At 43.8% G+C, this 20,235-nt stretch overlaps 1 protein-coding gene across 8 annotated transcripts in view; it reads left to right on the forward strand.

The window, feature by feature from the left end:
* SS18 (SS18 subunit of BAF chromatin remodeling complex) overlaps positions 1–20,235 on the forward strand; it is a 97,432-nt gene that overhangs the window by 35,626 nt on the left and 41,571 nt on the right. For 3 of the 8 annotated variants that reach the window (XM_073550812.1, XM_073550813.1, XM_073550818.1), the window contains exon 2: positions 8,738–8,814. In XM_073550812.1, coding sequence (XP_073406913.1) covers positions 8,738–8,814 — 77 coding nt within the window. The other 5 variants (XM_073550815.1, XM_073550817.1, XM_073550814.1 and 2 more) reach the window with 5 other exon arrangements.

The following is a 20,235-nucleotide window of genomic DNA, read 5'->3' on the forward strand; positions in this document are numbered from 1 at the left end:
AATTTTTTTTGGCAAAAAAAAGTTAAAGGGAACCTGTCACCCCCCCAGGCGTTTTTAAGTAAAAGAGCCACCTTGTGCAGCACTAACGCTGCATTCTGCCAAGGTGGCTCTTTTACCACCGTAGAAATAATCGCTTTTAAAATTGTTCAAAAATACCTCAATTTTGACAGGGGTGCAGGTCTTTCCCCCTCTAACAGACACTTCGCATCCATCAGTCATTTCGTATTTGGCGTCGCCTCCTCAGTGTTCTTTTGAAATGCTGGCGCCTGCACTGTACTATAGTTTCGTGGGCATGCGCAATTAGCGCTGCCCGACATGCCCGTGCTCTCAGATCACATCCTGGCTTTCATATCGCGCAGCCACAGATCCCGCCCCGCAGTCGCTTATGATTTATTCACACTGCGGGGATGGGAATCTTGGGCATGAGAGCCGCAGAGAACTACTGCGCATGCCCAAGATTCCCAGCCCCTCAGTGTGAATAAATCATAAGCGACTGCGGGGCGGGATCTGTGGCCGCGCGATATGAAGACCAGGATGTGATGTGAGAGCACGGGCACGTTGGGCAGCATGCCCACGAAACTATAGTACAACGCAGGCGCCAGTATTTCAAAAGAAAACTGAGGAGGCGGTGCCAAATACGAAATGACTGATGGATGCGAGGCGTCTGTCAGAGGGGGAAAGACCTGCCCCCCTGTCAAAATTCAGGGATTTTTGAACAATTTTAAAAACGATTATTTCTGCGGTGGAACGGAAGCTAAGTAAAAGAGCCACCTTGACAGAATGCAGCATTAGTGCTACACAAGGTGGCTCTTTTACTTAAAAACGCCTGGGGGGGGGGGGTGACAGGTTCCCTTTAAGGCCGGGGTCACACTAACCAACGCAAAATACGGTCCGTATTTTACATGCGTAATACGGATGAATGGCTCCTAAACAGTGCTCCGTATGATCCGTAATCAAGGTGTGGTCGCGTATTTTGCGCATGTAAGCATCCGTATGTAATCCTTATGGCATGATTTTCTCGCAGGCTTGCAAAATGGACATATAATGGAGCCCTATGACAGGTTTTATAACACAAACCAAAGAATAGATATAGACATATAGAATGCATATATGTATTCTATGTGTCTATATCTATTCTTTCCTTTCTTTATTAAACCTGTCAGTGTGAGTTTACTGTACAGCGCACTGAATTGCCGGCTTTGCTAAAAGACACCTGGTGCGTATTTCTCGCAAGTCACGTGTGGGCCGTGTGTAATACGTATTTTTTGCGCACCCATAGACTTGCATTGGCGTATTACGGGCGTAGTACTCTGACTATCGCAGCATGCTGCGATTGGCACGGAGCGTAGAATACGGATGAGAAATATACGGCTGTTGGGAGCTGCCCCATAGAGAATCATTGGTCCGTGTGTAATGCGTGCTTTTAGCGCCTCTCACTCGGCCGTATTCCTCGCCAGTGCGACCCTGTCCTAAATGTTAATTTTTTCCTTCCACATTGCTTCAGTTCCTGTGAAGCACGTAAAGGGTTAATAAACTTCTTGAATGTGGTTTTCAGCATTTTGAGGGGTCCAGTTTTTAGAATGGTGTCACTTTTGGGTATGTTCTGTCATGTACACCCCTCAAAATTACTTTAAATATGTGGTCCCTAAAAAAAAAAATGGTTTTGTAAATTTTGTTGCACAAATGAGAAATCGCTGGTCAACTTTTAACCCTTATAACTTCCTAACAAAAAAAAAATTTGTTTCCAAAACTGTGCTGATGTAAATCAGACATGTGGGAAATGTTATTTATTAAGAAATTTGTGTGACATCTCTCTGATTTAAGGGCATAAAAATTTAAATTTTGAAAATTGCAAAATTTTCGCCAGATTTCCGTTTCTTTCATAAATAAAAACAAGTCATATAGAAGAAATTTTACCACTAACATGAAGCAAAATATGTCATGAAAAAACAGTCTCAGAATCAGTTAAAGCGTTCCAGAGTTATAACCTCAGAAAGTGACAGTGGTCAGAATTGTAAAAATTGGCCTGGTCATTAAGCTGCAAAATGACTGTCACTGAGGGGTTAAACCTGTAGTGTGTACTCTACTAATTACTCCATGTAGGGGGACCCCTGTTTACATGATCAGTGGGCCTAGCAGTCAGTTCCCTTTGATCATACACGTATCACCTATCCTGGCCATATAGCAGGTGACGGTTATTTATTGGCAAAACTCCTTTCGGATATAACACAGTGAAGAATTTTTAACCCCTTACTGACTGCTGACTAGAAAGTACGGCAGTGGTCAGTATCCCCTGCTTTGAGGTGGGCTCCGGCTGTTTTCAACAGCTGACATGTGCCTGCAATAGGCGTGAGCGGAATTGTGATCCGCCCGCTCCTATTAACTAGTTAAATCCCGCTGTCAAACCCTGACAGCGGGCATTTGAATAGAACTTCCGGCGTGCGGCCGGAAATGAGCGCATCCTGACCTCCGTCATGTGATCGGGGGTCAGCGATGCGTTGCCATGAGAACCAGAGGTCTCCTCGAGACCTCTATGGTTGTTAATGGCAGATTATGAGCACCACCCTGTGGTCGGCACTCATAGCAATGCTGTATTTCTGCTACATATAGGCAATCTGAGCATCGCCTCTATGTAGCAGAGCCGATCAAGTATGGCTTGCTTCTAGCCTCCTATGGAGGCTATTGAAGCATGTCAAAAGTAAAAATAAAAAGTGTTTAAAAATTTAAAAAAAAAACAAACATAAAAGTTTAAATCACCTCCCTTTCGCCCCAATCAAAATAAAAAAATTTAAAAAAAAAATCAAACCTACATATATTTGGTATCACCATGTTTAGAATCGCCCGATCAATAAAAAAAAATTACCCTGATCGCTAAATGGCGTAGCGAGAAAAAAAATCAAAACGCCAGAATTATGTTTTTTTTGGTCGACGCAACATTGAATTAAAATGCAATAACGGGAGATCAAAAGATTGTATCGGCACAAAAGTGGTATAATTAAAAAGGTCAGCTCGGCACGCAAAAAATAAGCCCTCAACCAACCCGAGATCACGAAAAATGGAGACGCTACGGGTCTCGGAAAATGGCACAATTTCTTTTTTTTAGCAAGCTTTGGAATTTTTTTTTTGCTACTTAGATAAAAGAGAACCTAGACATGTTTGGTGTCTATGAACTCGTAATGACCTGGAGAATAATAATGGCAGATCAGTTTTAGCATTTAGTGAACCTAGCAAAAAAAGCCAACCAAAAAAACAAGTGTGGGATTGCACTTTTTTTGCAATTTCACCGCACTTGGAATTTTTTTCCCGTTTGAGTACATGAAATACTAAAACCAATGGTGTCATTCAAAAGTACAACTCGTCCCACAAAAAATAAGCCCTCACATGGCCATATTGATGGAAAAATAAAAAAGTTACAGCTCTAGGAAGAAGGGGAGCGGAAAACTAACATGCAAAACCGAAAAAAAGCTCCGGTCATTAATGGGTTAAAAGGTTGTCTCTTGGACAGGTCAGATCACTGGAGTCTCCTTACTTTGTGTCTTCTTTCAGGGTGGGCAGTCCTTCTTGAGTGAAAGTTCTAGTAATAGAAGAGCTGCAGTGTTACAATGATAAGTTCTGCTATAACACATTCAGCCATCATTGGTTCGTTCTGTAGACTATACCGCTAGCATTGTATTTACCTATAGAAGTAACAGGGCATTTGAACAAACATACAGCTCTGGACAGTGAGTCCTGTGATTGGGAGACCTGCTCTGGAAGCAGCCTATGATAGTGAGGGTTGGTGATTTTGCAAGATTAATAACAGCAGCTTGTCAGGAGGTGAGCAGATAACCGTATACAAATCAATGGGCTGGAGAGAGGCGGCTGGAACTTTAAAAGTTAATGCCAATGAGTCATGGAATTATGTTTCTTTATATATTTGAAATTTATCTTAAAAAGTTTATTTAGAAGAGTATAACAGTGACTGGTGTAGTGTCTTTAGTCAGTGCACATCGAGAAGACACGGCTCCCAAACTTAATCCACCCTCATCATTTTGAAAACAGCCCGAAGGGGAGAAGTGACATCACACACATGCGCAGACCCCGCCCACATTTACTGCGGTCGTAATATGAGCTAGCACTACACTAGGTTTTTGATGACAAAAGTCAGCAGCTGCTCCCCATAGTGTGTAAAGGTTGAAAATATCAGAAGTTTTAGATTATTTTCCATATTTTACATTGTATTGAACTATTAGTGCGTTCACACTCAGCCGGGGTCTGGTGGCCGAGCTCCTTGGAAACCAGCTGTACACTATGTAAGATAAGAGCTCTCACAGCAGAATAACAGGAAATAAAAAGCAAGTCACTTGTAAACTTGCTTATTTTCCTGCGGTCCTACTTACTAAAGCAATGTAATAACATGAGACTTTAAACAAACAATAAACCCTTAAAAGAGGTGAAATATATGATATGTATAGACACTGGTGATGAGTAAGAGCTAGCACTGCCCCCCCATGGTGAAGGACTCAGGGAGCCATCTGCTCTTATGCTCCTGCAGAGAAGGTCACTGCACGGTAACGTCAGCCAATCAGAAGCCACACAGCACGGACCCGTGATGCACGTCACGTGACAGCACTCCAGCGTCTCGGCCCGCTCTCAGTGGCGGCCATTTTCCGTATGTCTAAAGCCATTAGCTTCATTTATGTCATTCTGTAGATGAAGCCAATCACATGAGTCACTTGGAGGAGACTTGTCCCCTCTCGGCCTGGGCTAGCCCATGTGTCAGGATATGTGGGGGGAGCTCAGTACTCCTCCTGCTGAATGTGTAATATCGGCCAGTCTTTTGAACGAAAACTGAGCAGCTGCTCCAAACGCCTAGTAAATAATGGAATAAGTCACGTAGCCGGCCATTTGGTACATTCCTACGAGTTTGCCTTTGTGGCCTTAGTAAGCCCGCTCCTGTGTGAGGAGTCAGCCCTGTGCAGCGCGGGAGCGGTTCTCACCCCTCATTTCTACGCACAATGGTGCGGTCACAGCCGCTGTTAGTTTCAGTACTTGACCTCCCCTCTGCTGGGACATACCAAGTGTTTAAGCGTTGTTCCCCACGCAGAGCATTGTGGGATCTCTGCACATCGGAGCGTCTCACAGCTCGCGACGGGGGTGCGGATTATAACAATGCGAGTGTTCGGCGTGTAGTCCCGCTCAGGGTGATGCCACACGTTGGCAGGCTATGTGCACCTCCTCCTACACTTTACGCCGTATCGGACACGTGTGTTTCCGGTTTCTGTCTTTAGGTTCGCTCTGAGAATGTTTGCTGTCCCCCCCCCTGACGTAGTCGCCTGTTGGTTTGGTCTAGGAGCGTGCTGGTGTGTACGCGCGGTGAGGAGGTTGTGTTCCAGCCGTTGTGTCTCAGTGAGGCCTCCGGTGTCCGGACTTCCTCGTTCCTGCTCGCAGCCTGCGCTCTGCCGGAGCTTTCCAGCGATATGTCGGTAGCCTTCGCGGCTCCTAGGCAGCGGGGGAAGGGGGAGATTACTCCCGCCGCCATACAGAAGGTAACACAAGAGCGCCTCCGTCACTAGCCGCGCTGTCTCCCTGAAGAGTCCCACTAGTGAGGAGCAGGGCATCCCGCTGAACTCGGCTCAGGGGTGCTGGGAGCCTCTGATTGGCCGAGGCTTATCAGGAGGATGGTAAAACTGGCTCTGAGAAAACCGATGGCTCTGTCCCATGCGGAGCCAGGACCCCGTTCAGCACAGTACATGTGCAGCTCCGAGCTCGCTGTGCTTCACTTATTCTTCCGCCATGGAGCCAGTGACAGACGCTCCAAACTGAGGCTTAAAGCTGGATTCACCCCCCAGCGCCTGACATACCACATTGCTGGTGGATCCCCAATTTCATCAGGGTTAAGAGCATGGCCCCCATTAAACAACGCCTGTAAAGAGGTGGTCTCTTATTAAAGCGAGCCTGTATATAAGATACGTCCGCCTCCTTTCAGGGCTTATCTACAGCATTCTTTAAAGCTATAAGACCCTGGTCTGACCTGAAAAATAAGTTTTATCCTTACCCGGGGGGCGGTCCGATGGGTGTCGCCGGTCCAGGGCCTCCCATCTTCTTATGTTCACAGTCCTGCTTGCTTTGTGTGGCTCCTGCGTCATCCACAGTCTCCTCGACCCCAAGAGCCTGCGCAGGCGTACTTTACCCTGTTGCGGGCAGAGGAAAGTACTGCAGTGCGCAGGCGCTGGGCCTCTCTGACCTTTCCTGGCACCTGCACACTGCAGTACTTTGCTCTGCTCGCAACAGGGTAAATAAAGGACGCCGGAGCCGAGGAGCGATCATAAGATGGGAGGCACCGGACCTGCAACACCCATCAGACCGGACCGTACCCCCGGGTGAGTATAATAAGTTATTTTTCTTCACTTGCAGGTCAGATCGGGGGCTTATCTACAGCATTATAGAAAGCTGTAGATAATCCCTGAAAGGCAGTGGCCGCATCCTATAGCGGCCAAACATGGTTACAGGTTCCCTTTCAATGGGTGAAAAATTGCCCAGTGCTCGTAAACTTAGCGATTTACCTCCTAACAATCCACTTTGTTGTGTTGTGTGCTGGTCCCTAGCCATCTCGGAAGTGGCCTGTGTCTTAGGTAAAAAGTGAACGCTTGCTAGCGCTGCTGTCAAGCTGACCCCGATCATTGGATTTTTGCCATTTCTGTCCCGCTGTGCTTCTCCCAGGCTACAGAGGCAGTTACCTAACAGCATGGGCGTGCATACAGTGTAGGCCAGCGGCTCGGCCATGTTGTAGGCCCAAACTGTCAGACTTTTGGAGCACAGCAGCTCCCATAGACTTGCATTTGTTGTAGAAAATCCGCAGGTAAAAAAATACGTTTATAGAGTGTTTCTGCTGAGGAAACGCATGAAATCAGCACATGACTGTATCAATAAAGCTTTGTCAAAGCAAAGTACTAGGAAGTATCAAAAGCAAAGTACCGTAGCTTTATTTAAAGCCTGACATACACAGAAGAGACAAAAACGCATGTAAAAAAAAACAAACCCTGCACACAATGAAAATGCATGCAAGTATTTTAAATATACATAATAGATGCAGAAATTCTGCAACATCAAAAGCTCATTGTGGGAATGTAGTCTTAAAGAGAACCTGTCAGCACAATTTTGTAAAGGTATTATTCTAATGGCCCTGTAATACTGATTACATTGGTACCTTTGGTGAAGAAAGCCGCTTTGTTGTTGTTCTGTAATCAACCTTTGATGATTTCTTAGATTTTGGTGCACAGGGGCCGGACTGTGCATCGGGGCTTCTCCTCCCTGTCTGTGATTCCCCAGCCCCTCCGCCTGCCTCTGGTCTGTGAATGACAGGTCATTACTGTGATTTCAAACAGAGGAGGCAGATCATTCACAGACCGGAGGCAGGCGATGGGGCCGGGGAATCACAGATAGGGAGGAGATGTCTCAGTGCACAGTTCGGCCCCTGCGCACCAAAAAGCTAAGAAAACTTCAATTGGTGATTAAGGAAGAACAGCAAAGTGGATTTCTTCACCAAAGGTATCAATGTGATCAGTATTACGGTGCCAATAATAATCTTTATATAGCGCCAACATATTCCGTATCGCTTTACAGTTTAACAGTTCCCACAAACAACAGTCATAAGTAACAACGTTAACAGTACAATATTTAAAGCCAAATAAGACAGCTCTGCTCGTGAGAGCCTACAATCTACATTACAGTTATGTTTTAACATTACAAAATTGTGCTTGTGTACTGGGACTGAACATCTGACTACTGTGGTCAGTAATAAACCACTATGCTGAATATACTGTCTACAGGGGTCTGCAGGTCTCCAGCAGCAAAATCTCCCACATTGTATGGCTTGTGCACATGGTGTGTTTAAGATGTCAGGAAAAGCCGAGTTTTCCAAGGCAAAGTCTCTTCCCCTGAAATGACTTCTGCAGAGGTTGTGCAGGGATTTTTGCATCATCTCCGCCACCAGCCTCTTGGCTGTATACTTTCATTTATATAGAGTGGGTAGCTTCCAAACGAAGCCTCCTGGAGAATGCGCATGTCACTACTTTTAACCACTTCAAGGTTTCCTAATCCTGAAGTAGTTAAAAGCAGTAACATAAGACAGAACATGTGCACAGGACTGTTACTTCAACATTGTTGTGCATTATGTTCATTTATTGGGTGATTTTTATTTTTTTTTTTCCCCGCCAGCACCCACTGGCATCCTATCTGCGCATTTCAGATCATTCACAGATATAGCTTGATATATGTATATAAAAATAAAAAATATTGCAATCTATTAATAAACTTGTGAATTGAAACATGCCTAAAATTCTCTGTGTTGAGTGTTATGTCTGCATCTAGTAATACAAAATGCCAGAGCAGGCATCATACCTACACCAAGGCATGCTGGGAGATTTCCGCTCCAAAGCCTTCCAATAGTGAGCGCATCTCTGGATTACTGTAGGTTATAGCCTGGAATCATGAACAAAATAACCTGCAAATACACTGCTATACTTATTTGAGTGTTTCTCTATAAATCTTATGTTTTGGAAAAGTAGAGGGATTAAGTAGCTAAGACAACCTCTCTTTCTGTGCCTTGTGGATGTCTGGGGGTACGTTCTGTCGACCACTAGGTCGTTTATTTGCCAAAGAGTTACCTTCATGAGACATCCACCTTAAAATAAGTGATTTCCTGCTACTCTCTCCATGCCCATATCCATTATTTTTTTTTTTTTTTTATTTACAGATGTTGGATGAGAATAACCACCTAATTCAGTGTATTATGGATTTTCAAAACAAAGGAAAGACCTCTGAATGTTCACAGTAAGTAATAGGAAATTCTATCTATTTGATGTACAGTTGTGGCCAAAAGTATTGACACCCCTGCAATTCTGTCAGATAATACTCAGTTTCCTCCTGAAAATGATTGCAAACACAAATTCTTTGGTATTATCTTCATTTAATTTGTCTTAAATGAAAAAGCACAAAAAGAATTGTCCTAAAGCCAAATTGGATATAATTCCACACCAAACATAAAAAAGAGAGTGGACAAAAGTATTGGCACTGTTCGAAAAATCATGTGATGCTTCTCTAATGTGTGTAATTAACAGCACCTGTAACTTACCTGTGGCACCTAACAGGTGTTGGCAATAACTAAATCACACTTAGTAGTAGAGCTTTTTGGGCAAAGGCATCAACATAGAGTTGACAGGAGTAAAAAAAGAGGCATTCAAAGAAAAGAACACGGTCCCTACAGTCAAACATGGCGGAGGTTCCCTGATGTTTTGGGATTGCTTTGCTGCCTCTGGCACTGGACTGCTTGACCGTGTGCATGGCATTATGAAGTCAGAAGACTACCAACAAATTTTGCAGCATAATGTAGAGCCCAGTGTGAGAAAGCTGGGTCTCCCTCAGAGGTCATGGGTCTTCCAGCAGGACAATGACCCAAAACACTTCAAAAAGCACTAGAAAATGGTTTGAGAGAAAGCACTGGAGACTTCTAAGGTGGCCAGCAATGAGTCCTGACTTGAATCCCATAGAACACCTGTGGAGAGATCTAAAAATGGCAGTTTGGAGAAGGCACCCTTCTAATATCAGGGACCTGGAGCAGTTTGCCAAAGAAGAATGGTCTAAAATTCCAGCAGAGCAAGAAAGAAACTCACTGATGGTTACCGGAAGCAGTTGGTCGCAGTTATTTTGGCTAAAGGTTGTTCAACCAAGTATTAGGCTGAGGGTGCCAATACTTTTGTCTGGCCCATTTTTGGAGTTTTGTGTGAAATGATCAATGTTTTGCTTTTTGCTTCATTCTTTTTTGTGTTTTTTCATTTAAGACAAATTAAATGAAGATAATACCAAAGAATTTGTGTTTGCAATCATTTTCAGGAAGAAACTGAGTATTATCTGACAGAATTGCAGGGGTGTCAATACTTTTGGTGACAACTGTATGACAATGTAAATGGTTTGTCCCATTTGAACTGCCCTTATCTATTTGGTGGGTACCATGTAACGCTACTTCTAAGGGCAATGTGCGTCTGCTCCCCAAACGTGGATAAACTTGTTATAGGGGTTGTCCTCCTGTGCCGGCTCTGTTCCAGCGGTGTCAGCACTCGCAGTCTAGGGGATGCGCCCAATCAGCACTGGCGTCACTGTCTCTGCCTTCTGTCAAAATGAGGAGAAAATTTGAGATCGCTTGTGGCCCGGACTTCCGCCTCATGTTCAGTCTATACAAAGGCCCCGGACAGTGACACCAGCGCTGATTGGGCATCACGTGTCATTCCACCGCATCACAGCTCCGGGACCGCGTGTGCCGACACCGCTGAAACGGCGCCAGCGCGCAAGGTGAGTATAGGTTTGTTTATTTTGTTTTGGCCAAACATTTAGTTTAAGAAGGGGTTGTCTTAGTAGTGAACGACCCCTTTAAGGGTGTGTGTACACGTTGCGTTTTTTGCTGCGGCTCTTTCTGCAGATAAACCGCAGCTCTTGACAGAAACAGCAGGGCAAAATAATCCTGCGGATTCCAAGTATGTGTTGAGCGGATTTGATGCAGGTTCTAGTGCAGTTTGGCAGTGTAAAGAGACATGTAGAGAGAGAGATACATGGTACTGTAAACCGCATGGAAACTGCTGCGGATCTGCAGGACCAAAGCCGCAGCAAAAACCGCAATGTGTGCACACACCCTAAGGGTTCCAACAACCAGCCCGCTGGTGATACATGGCTCACTTTGACATTTTCATTTGCTGTTACATGAAATCTAATGTTACGTGACTTGGCAATAGAAAAAAATGAAAAGACACAAATTGATTGCTGGGTGTCCAGGCCCAATTATTTCTCTTTCAGGCAGCATGGAAACCCATCTTGGATGACCGTTTACTTTGACAGTTTTTCTGCCTAAATGCATTAAAGGGAACCTGTCACCAGGTTTGTCAAGGTGTCAACTAAAAAGGAGCACTTTATTCAGCACCTGTGCTGCATTCCATAAGTGGTTATATAACTCCCGACTCCCCCTGTATTAACCCCAAAAACCTTTTAAAGTTCTCTTGCGCTGTATGTCTTTCCTGTCGTTCCGTTCCGAGAGGTGTCCGTTCTGGGCTCTCTACCCCTCCTTCCGACTACTGCTTGCTGTCCACCTGCTTTGATTGACGTGGATGACGCCTCCTGCATTATCTACATAGCCGGGCGAAATTCCACGCCTGCGCACTATGCTTTGCCCTACTGTAGATAGAGCTGAAAACATCAGTGCGCATACGCCGGCACACGTACTGGAATTCGTCTTTGTGGATGACACAGGAGATGTCAGCCATGTCAATCAAAGCAGGTGGACGGCAAGCAGCAGCCGGGAGGAGGGGTACACATCCCGGAATGGACGCCTCTCAGACCAAGCTCACAGGATTAACATACAGAGCTGAAGAACTTTGAAAGGTTTTTGGGGAATATACAGGCAACGTCAGTGGGTTATGTAACCATTTATGGAATGTAGAACAGGCTCTAAATAAAGTGATAGTTCCAGTCGACATGACAAAACTGGTGACAGGTTTCCTTTAAAGGGGTTGTCGAGTAGTGCAGCACACTTGCTCAATCACTCCACAGTGCCCCAGTATAAAATACAAAACAATGGATGCCCACTTTCCGCAGCAGCGCCATTCCTGCGTGTTGATGCTGCTTATCCTCAGTGGATCACCTGTACATGTGACCTGCCATTATTTTCTCTGGGACCCGGAATTGATTATTAATTAATTCCCAACATCCGCCATGGGAAGTGCGATCCCGCAAACCACTGTACTTGTAGGGCGCAATGATTTTGCTTGCTCGTAAGAGGAGGTGTCAGAATCATCAGCGGATGTCAGTTCTAAGTCATGGTTGACACTCTGCAATGCTGGCACTGATCACAGCCGCTTAGGCTGGTTTCACATTAGCGTTTTTTTTTGCACAGCGCATCGTGCGTGTCCGTGCGCACGCGTCATGCGTACCTATGTTTAACGTGGGGGGCGCATGGTCTTGCGTTTGCACGCGTTAGTATGCGTTTTCGTGCGCATGCGTTTTTTCAAGGTGTGCGCCTAGGCGCGCCAGACGCAACCTGTTGCATTTTTGGGTCCGCAGAAAGGCGTCAAACGCTTGCGCATGGAATGCGACAAAATAACGCATTACAGTCTATGGAAACGCAGATGTGCGCATGGACATGCGTTCGTCTGCGTTTTAGTGTGCATGCGTTTTTGGCGTAAAAATGTGTAGATGCTGGTTTTAGCCCCTAGAGAACGAATGGCATAAACACATGCAAAAATGCATGATGCGTTTTTTTGCATGCGTTTCTATTGGTCACGATGCGCTGCGCAAAAAAAACGCTAATGTGAAAGTAGCCTTACCCAGTCGGGTACCTCTGTCAGTAGGGGGATCCTTCTTTACCCCATCGACACCTTTCGATTGCAGTCACACTGTGTCAGTGGTAGCCATGATGAGCTCAATCGTGTACTTTAGGTATATTTTACTATGAAACTGTTATTTCAGAGACCACACTACTGTGGCTCTTCCCATGGCTGCTGCAGATAATTGACTGGTCTCTTCCTTGTGTGTACATAGTTAGCGACCTGGAAGAAGACTGATATCTAAAGTATGAAAACAAAAACCCTTTAGTCATTATATGGCGTGTGGAGGGAAGAAAGAACTATCCTCCAAGGCCAAAATGATGCATAAACTCAAACAATGAAATGAATATCAGGAGAAAACATAGAGCAAGCAATATAAAAAATTATATTCAATTTTATTCAAGTAAAGTACTACAAAAGACATATATCTATAGAAATGTGCAATTGTGGACAAAAACAGATAGTATCCGCATACAGTATCCCAAACCTCCAAATAGATGGAAAAATTCCCGGACCATGTCCCAAGGAAGTACAAAAAATTCCCACAATAAGAAATTGTGGCCCCCAAGCACAGTGGCCTAAGCTAGACATTAGTAAGGGGCATCGTTATAGTAGAACAGGCCGCAATGATTAAGCGGCAAAAAACAATGGGGAAGAAAAAGACCCCCAAGGGGCACTTACCAGGAATGGAGGAGAGGGAAAGGGCTGTACCACCCCCGACGCGCGTTTCGCGGCGTCTCAGGCCGCTTTCTCAAGAGGGATATGGTAAAAGGTCCATTTAGGACCTTAATATAGCCCCTGACCTCAGTCATGTGACCAAAACTGGCAAATAGAAAGAGCGCAACCAGCGCATGCGCCTGTAGTAATGCAAAGTCCAGAATAGGACCTTAGAATAGCCCCTGACCTCAGTCATGTGATCCTCAACAGGCCAATAGTAAGGGCACAGTCGGCGCATGCGCCCCAGTCACCGCAAGTCCCGCAGAGCGCCACAAGCATCATGCACCGGCGCACACAGACCCAGAGAAAATCCCCGGGGATGTGTGCACCGCACATAGAGATGCAGAGCGGGACCACAGAAAACTGGAGGCGATGCGCACGGCCAAATACCATAAGGCCAAAGCACAAGTTGAAAAGTTCAATGGGGTCCGGGAATTTTTCCATCTATTTGGAGGTTTGGGATACTGTATGCGGATACTATCTGTTTTTGTCCACAATTGCACATTTCTATAGATATGTCTTTTGTAGTACTTTACTTGAATAAAATTGAATATAATTTTTTATATTGCTTGCTCTATGTTTTCTCCTGATATTCATTTGATATCTAAAGTATGTTGTCTCTGAAACACCTGAGTGTTGTAACCCCTTCACGACCTTTGACGCCACGTAGGCGTCATGAAAAGTCGTGCCAGAACGACCCATGACGCCTATGTGGCGTCATGACTTTAAAGCCCCCCTGCGGGTCGGGTGGCCTAGGTCACTGAAAGGTCACCCGACCCGCAGATACAGGGGGCTTTGTTCTTCGCCACAGGGGGCGTGGCTTCGCCCCCACGTGGCTACGATCGCTCTGATTGGCTGTTAAAAGTGAAACAGCCAATCAGAGCGATAGTAATATTTCATCAATGAAAATTGATGAAATATTACAATCCAGCCATGGCCGATGCTGCTGTAGCATCGGACATGGCTGGAGACACCGATTCCACCCCCCCCCCCCCACCGGCGATCGCCCCCCCCCCCCCCGCAACTGAATGACAGCGGCGATCTGCCGCCGCTGTCATCATCTGCCCCCCTCCCATTCCCTCTGCTCCCCGCCAGATTCCAATAACCCCCTCTCACCTCCCCCGGCACCTTCTAAGTCCCCCTGTCGCTCCCGGTGTCCGGCGGGTCCGGTTCATGGGCGCCGCCATCTTAGAAAATGGCGGGCGCATGCGCAGTGCGCCCGCCCGAATCTGCCGGCTGCAGATTCCATTCTTTCATTTTGATCACTCTCACAGTGATCAAAATGAAAGAAAAAGTAAATAAACCCCCCGATTATCACCCCCATAGGTAGGCACAACTAATAAAATAAAGAAAATATTTTTATTTTTATTTTTCCATTAGGGTTAGGGTTGAAAAGAGGGTTAGGGTTGAAAAGAGGGTTAGGGTTGAAAAGAGGGTTAGGGTTGAAAAGAGGGTTAGGGTTGAAAAGAGGGTTAGGGTTGAAAAGAGGGTTAGGGTTGAAAAGAGGGTTAGGGTTGGAAAGAGGGTTAGGGTTGGAATTAGGGTTAGGGTTGGAATTAGGGTTAGGGTTGGAATTAGGGTTAGGGTTGGAATTAGGGTTAGGGTTGGAATTAGGGTTAGGGTTGGAATTAGGGTTAGGGTTGGAATTAGGGTTAGAACTAGGGTTGGAATTAGGGTTAGCATTGGAATTAGGGTTAGGCTTGTGGTTAGGGATGTGTTAGGGTTAGGGCTGTGGTTAGGGGTGTGTTGGGGTTAGGGTTGGAGTTAGAATTGAGGGGTTTCCACTCTTTAGGCACATCAGGGGGTCGCCAAACGCGACATGGTGCAACCATTGATTCCAGCCAATTTTGCGTTCAAAAAGTCAAACGGTGCTCCCTCCCTTCCAAGCCCTGACGTGTGCCCAAACAGTGGTTTACCCCAACATATGAGGTATCAGCGTACTCAGGAAAAATTGCACAACAACTTTTGGGGACTAATTTCTCGTGTTACCCTTGGGAAAATAAAAAATTGGGGGCTAAAAAATTATTTTTGTGGAAAAAAATGATTTTTTCATTTTCACGTCTCTGCATTATAAACTTCTGTGAAGCACTTGGGGGTTCAAAGTGCTCACAACACATCTTACATACGTTCCTTGGAAGGTCTAGTTTCCAAAATGGGGTCACTTGTGGGGGGTTTCCACTGTTTAGGCACATCAGGGGCTCTGCAAACGTAATGACGACCGCAGACTATTCCATCAAAGTCTGCATTTCAAAACGTCACTACTTCCATTCCGAGCCTTGACGTGTGCCCAAACAATGGTTCCCCCCCACATATGGGGTACCAGCGTACTCAGGACAAACTGGACAACAACTTTTGGGGTCCAATTTCTCCTGTTACCCTTGTGAAAATAAAAAATTGCGGGCTAAAAAATCATTTTTTGAGGAAAAAAAAGATTTTTTATTTTCACGGTTCTGCGTTATAAACTTCTGTGAAGCACTTGGGGGTTCAAAGTGCTGCTCACCACACAACTAGATAAGTTCCTTGGTGGTCTAGTTTCCAAAATGGGGTCACTTGTGGGGGGTTTCCACTGATTAGGCACATCAGAGGCTCTGCAAACGTAACATGATGCCCGCAGACCATTCGATCAAGTCGGTATTTCAAAACGTCACTACTTCCCTTCCGAGCCCCGACGTGTGCCCAAACAATGGTCCCTCCCCACATATGGGGTATCAGCATACTCAGGACAAACTGGACAACAACTTTTGGGGTCCAATTTCTCCTGTTACCCTTGTGAAAATAAAAAATTGCGAGCTAAAAATTCATTTTTTGAGGAAAAAAAAAGATTTTTTATTTTCATGGCTCTGCGTTACAATCTTCTGTGAAGCACTTCGGGGTTCAAGGTGCTCACCACACATCTAGATAAGTTCCTTGGGGGGTCTAGTTTCCAAAATGGGGTCACTTGTGGGGGGTTTCTACTGTTTAGGCACACAGGGGCTCAGCAAATGTAACATGACGCCCGCAGACCATTCCATCAAAGTCAGCATTTCAAAATGTCACTTCTTCCCTGCTGAGCCCCAACGTGTGCCCAAACAGTGGTTCCCCCCCACATATGGGGTACCAGCGTACTCAGGACAAACTGGACAACAACTTTTGGGGTCCAATTTATCCTAGTACCCTTGTGAAAATAAAAAATTGCCAACTAAAAAATTTTTTTTTAGGAAAAAAAAAGATTTTTTCTTTTCACTGCTCTGCATTATAAACTTCTGTGAATCACCTGGGGGTTCAAAGTGCTCACTATGCATCTAGATAAAACTGGGGAAAGAAAGAGCGCAATAGGGTCTTATCTGGGTAACAGATGAAATAAATTCAAAAGAATCTACTCACCTTTTCCAGGAAGGATAAAAGCATGTAGGTCAATGTCAGCCTGCTGCACGCCCGAGGTTCACGTCCGTGACCACAGAGAGAAATCCTTTTGGATAAATTATTTAGGCTTACTTGTGCGCTGCTGAGACCAGGATAAAGTCACCACATGAGAAACTTTTTAACTCTTTATTCCCAACGCGTTTCGAAGTGGAAAATCACTTCTTCATCAGGGGATGACATAGAGTGAATAGATACAGACTTCTCCGATTAAATACATCCAAGATTTATATTTGGGCGCCAAAGGTCCCATGTGATCAGGGGACAGAAGTCAGAGTTCAGGGGTTAATGAAGCCCAATGGTCTCAACGAAATTACAGAAGTTTTCCTATAATCATAATTTTTTATAATATATTTTTCTTTTAATAATTTTTTGGAATGTTTTTAAAGTGAATTCATTATGTATTTGTTCTGTCTTCTATTGGAGCGTTCTTATCAATTGATTGATCTAATTTTAATTATTTTCCTTTTCTCCATCAAGAATTTTTATTCATTTAGGCTTGCTCCCCCTTCGGGTTGCGAACCTATTTTTGGGATACTCATTCCTGTAGGTCCGCTTCTTTCCTCATACACCCATCAATCATTTTGACATTCTGACCCGAGTCATGTTCCCAAACCTATATAATGAAAAAATCCTCTCCAAACAATTATTGATCCAACTCAATTTTATTATTATATACAAATACATTGTCTCTTCACATAATTTTAACAGATTCCTACTTTTAATAAAAGAATTTTTAACCACGTTTTTACATTACATATTTTTTATATATACACTAATTTTTACTATATATATACACATATCTTTTATTACATATATTTTATTACCCCTTTTTCTCCCCCCGTTTTTTCTTTTAATAAAAACATTCATATACATATATATATATATATATATACTCTGCAGTAGCTTTTTCCTGCATCTTATTTTATACTTCTTTTTCCAACGAATTCCGCTCCGTTCCAGCGGTATAGGCTTCGGACTGTGATACATATATATTTTTTCAGTGGGTTCGTTTCAACTATTATATAATTTTTCTCTTCAAGATTTAAATTATTTTCATTTCTATCCATATATCTTCATATATGATCTGCAAAATAGAAATTAAGAAAGTATAATTGTTGTACGTTTGTAAATGGTCTTTGTATTTCATTAACCCCTGAACTCTGACTTCTGTCCCCTGATCACATGGGACCTTTGGCGCCCAAATTTAAATCTTGGATGTATTTAATCAGAGAAGTCTGTATCTATTCACTCTATGTCATCCCCTGATGAAGAAGTGATTTTCCACTTCGAAACGCGTTGGGAATAAAGAGTTAAAAAGTTTCTCATGTGGTGACTTTATCCTGGTCTCAGCAGCGCACAAGTAAGCCTAAATAATTTATCCAAAAGGATTTCACTATGCATCTAGATAAGTTCCTTAGGGGGTCTAGTTTCCAAAATGGGGTCATTTGTGGGGGAGCTCCAAAGTTTAGGCACACAGGGGCTCTCCAAACACGACATGGTGTCCGCTAACGATTGGAGCTAATTTTCATTTCAAAAAGTCAAATGGCGCTCATTCCCTTCTGCGCCCTGCCGTGCACCCAAACAGTGCCCCCCCCCACATATGGGGTACCAGCATACTCAGGACAATCTGGACAACAACTTTTTTGGTTCAATTTCTCCTGTTACCCTTGTGAAAATAAAAAATAGCGTGCTAAAAAATCATTTTTGAGGAAAAAAAATGATTTTTTATTTTCACTGCTCTATGTTATAAACTTTTGTGAAGCACTTGGGGGTTCAAAGTGCTCACTACACATCTAGACAAGTTCCTTAAGGGGTCTAGTTTCCAAAATGGTGTCACTTGTGGGGGAGCTCCAATGTTTAGGCACACAGGGGATCTCCAAACGCGACATGGTGTCCGATAACGATTGGAGCTAATTTTCCATTCAAAAAGTCAAATGGCGCTCCTTCCCTTCCGGGCCCTGCCGTGCACCCAAACAGTGGTTTATGACCACATATGAGGTATCGGTGTACTCAGGAGAAATTGCCCAACAAATTTTAGGATCCGTTTTATCCTGTTGCCCATGTGAAAATGATAAAACTGAGGCTGAAAGATAATTTTTGTTAAAAAAAGTTCCTTTTTTTTTTTTTACGGATCAATTTGAGAAGCACCTGGGGGTTCAAAGTGATCACTATGCATCTAGATAAGTTCCTTGGGGGGTCTAGTTTCCAAAATGGGGTCACTTGTGGGGGAGCTCCAGTGTTTAGGCACACAGCGACTCTCCAAACGCGACATGGCAAGCGCTAAATATTCCAGCATATTTTCCATTCAAAAAGTCAAATGGCACTCCTTCCCTTCTGAGCCCTGCCGTGCGCCCAAACAGTGGTTTATGACCACATATGAGGTATCGGTGTACTCAGGGGAAATTGCCCAACAAATTTTAGGATCCATTTTATCCTGTTGCCCATGTGAAAATGAAAAGATTGATGCTGAAAGAAAATTTTTGTTGGAAAAATTAAAATGTCCTTTTTTTCCTTCCATGTTGCTTTAGTTCCTGTGAAACACCTAAAGGGTTAATAATCTTCTTGAATGTAGTTTTGAGTAGCTTGAGGGGTGCAGTTTTTAGAATGGTGTCACTTTTGGGTATTTTCTGCCATATAGACCCCTCAAAGTGACTTCAAATGTGAGGTGGTCCCTAAAAAAAATGGTTTTGTAAATTTTGTTGTAAAAATGAGAACTCACTGGTCAACTTTTAACCCTTATAACTTCCTACCAAAAAAATATTTTGCTTCCAAAATTGTGCTGATGTAAAGTAGACATGTGGGAAATGTTATTTAGTAACTATTTTGTGTCACATAACTCTCTAGTTTAACAGAATAAAAATTCAAAATTTGAAAATTGCGAAATTTTCAAAATTTTCGCCAAATTTCTGATTTTTTCACAAATAAACGCAAAAATTATCGATCTAAATTTACCACTAACATGAAGCCCAATATGTCACGAAAAAACAATCTCAGAATCGCTAGGATGCGTTGAAGCGTTCCAGAGTTATTACCTCATAAAGGGACACTGGTCAGAATTGCAAAAAATGGCCAGGTCATTAAGGTCAAAATAGGCTGGGTCATGAAGGGGTTAAAGTAAAATATACCTGTTTGCAATTATCCAGCCAGGCTCTGATTCATACTGTCCGTGATTTGAAAGCATGAATCCGATGACAGGTTGTCTTTTAGACCGGGGTCAGATCCGAGAGCCGGCACTTGGATCGGAGCACTCTGCTGCATAGAAATCCATGCAGCCTCACACGCCGGTCCCGAGTGCCGGCGGCAGTGCCGGGTATTGAGGTGAGAGCTTCTTGCAAGTGTGACCCCGGTCTTACTAGTATGGTGAAAACCATAGAAAAAAAATTAAAAACGCACCCAAAGTATGACAGCATCATACTCACACGCAAAAAATTGAATAAATATAATTAAAAAGTTGTATGTTTAATATATCACTGGAAACACCTTCTTGCCAGCAAAAGTTACAGCTATCAGAATATGATGCTGCAATAACAATTTCTTTGCTGTGAAAAAAATAGTTTTTGTTGTGCAAAAGAAGCAAAACATAAAAAAAAAGTATATAAATGTGGTATTGCGGTAATCGTACTTACCTGAAGCATAGTTTTCTTAACACTTCTACTGCACTGAGAATGTTGAAAATTAAAAATAAAACCCATTCACGAATTACTGTTTTTTTGTTCATTCTTCTGCCCAAAAATTGGGAGGGGGGGAAACTCCCACCCCTTTATCA

This window comes from Dendrobates tinctorius, unplaced genomic scaffold (genome assembly GCF_039654945.1).
Source record: "Dendrobates tinctorius isolate UK_male_01 unplaced genomic scaffold, ASM3965494v1 ptg000171l, whole genome shotgun sequence".
Taxonomy (NCBI): domain Eukaryota; kingdom Metazoa; phylum Chordata; class Amphibia; order Anura; family Dendrobatidae; genus Dendrobates; species Dendrobates tinctorius.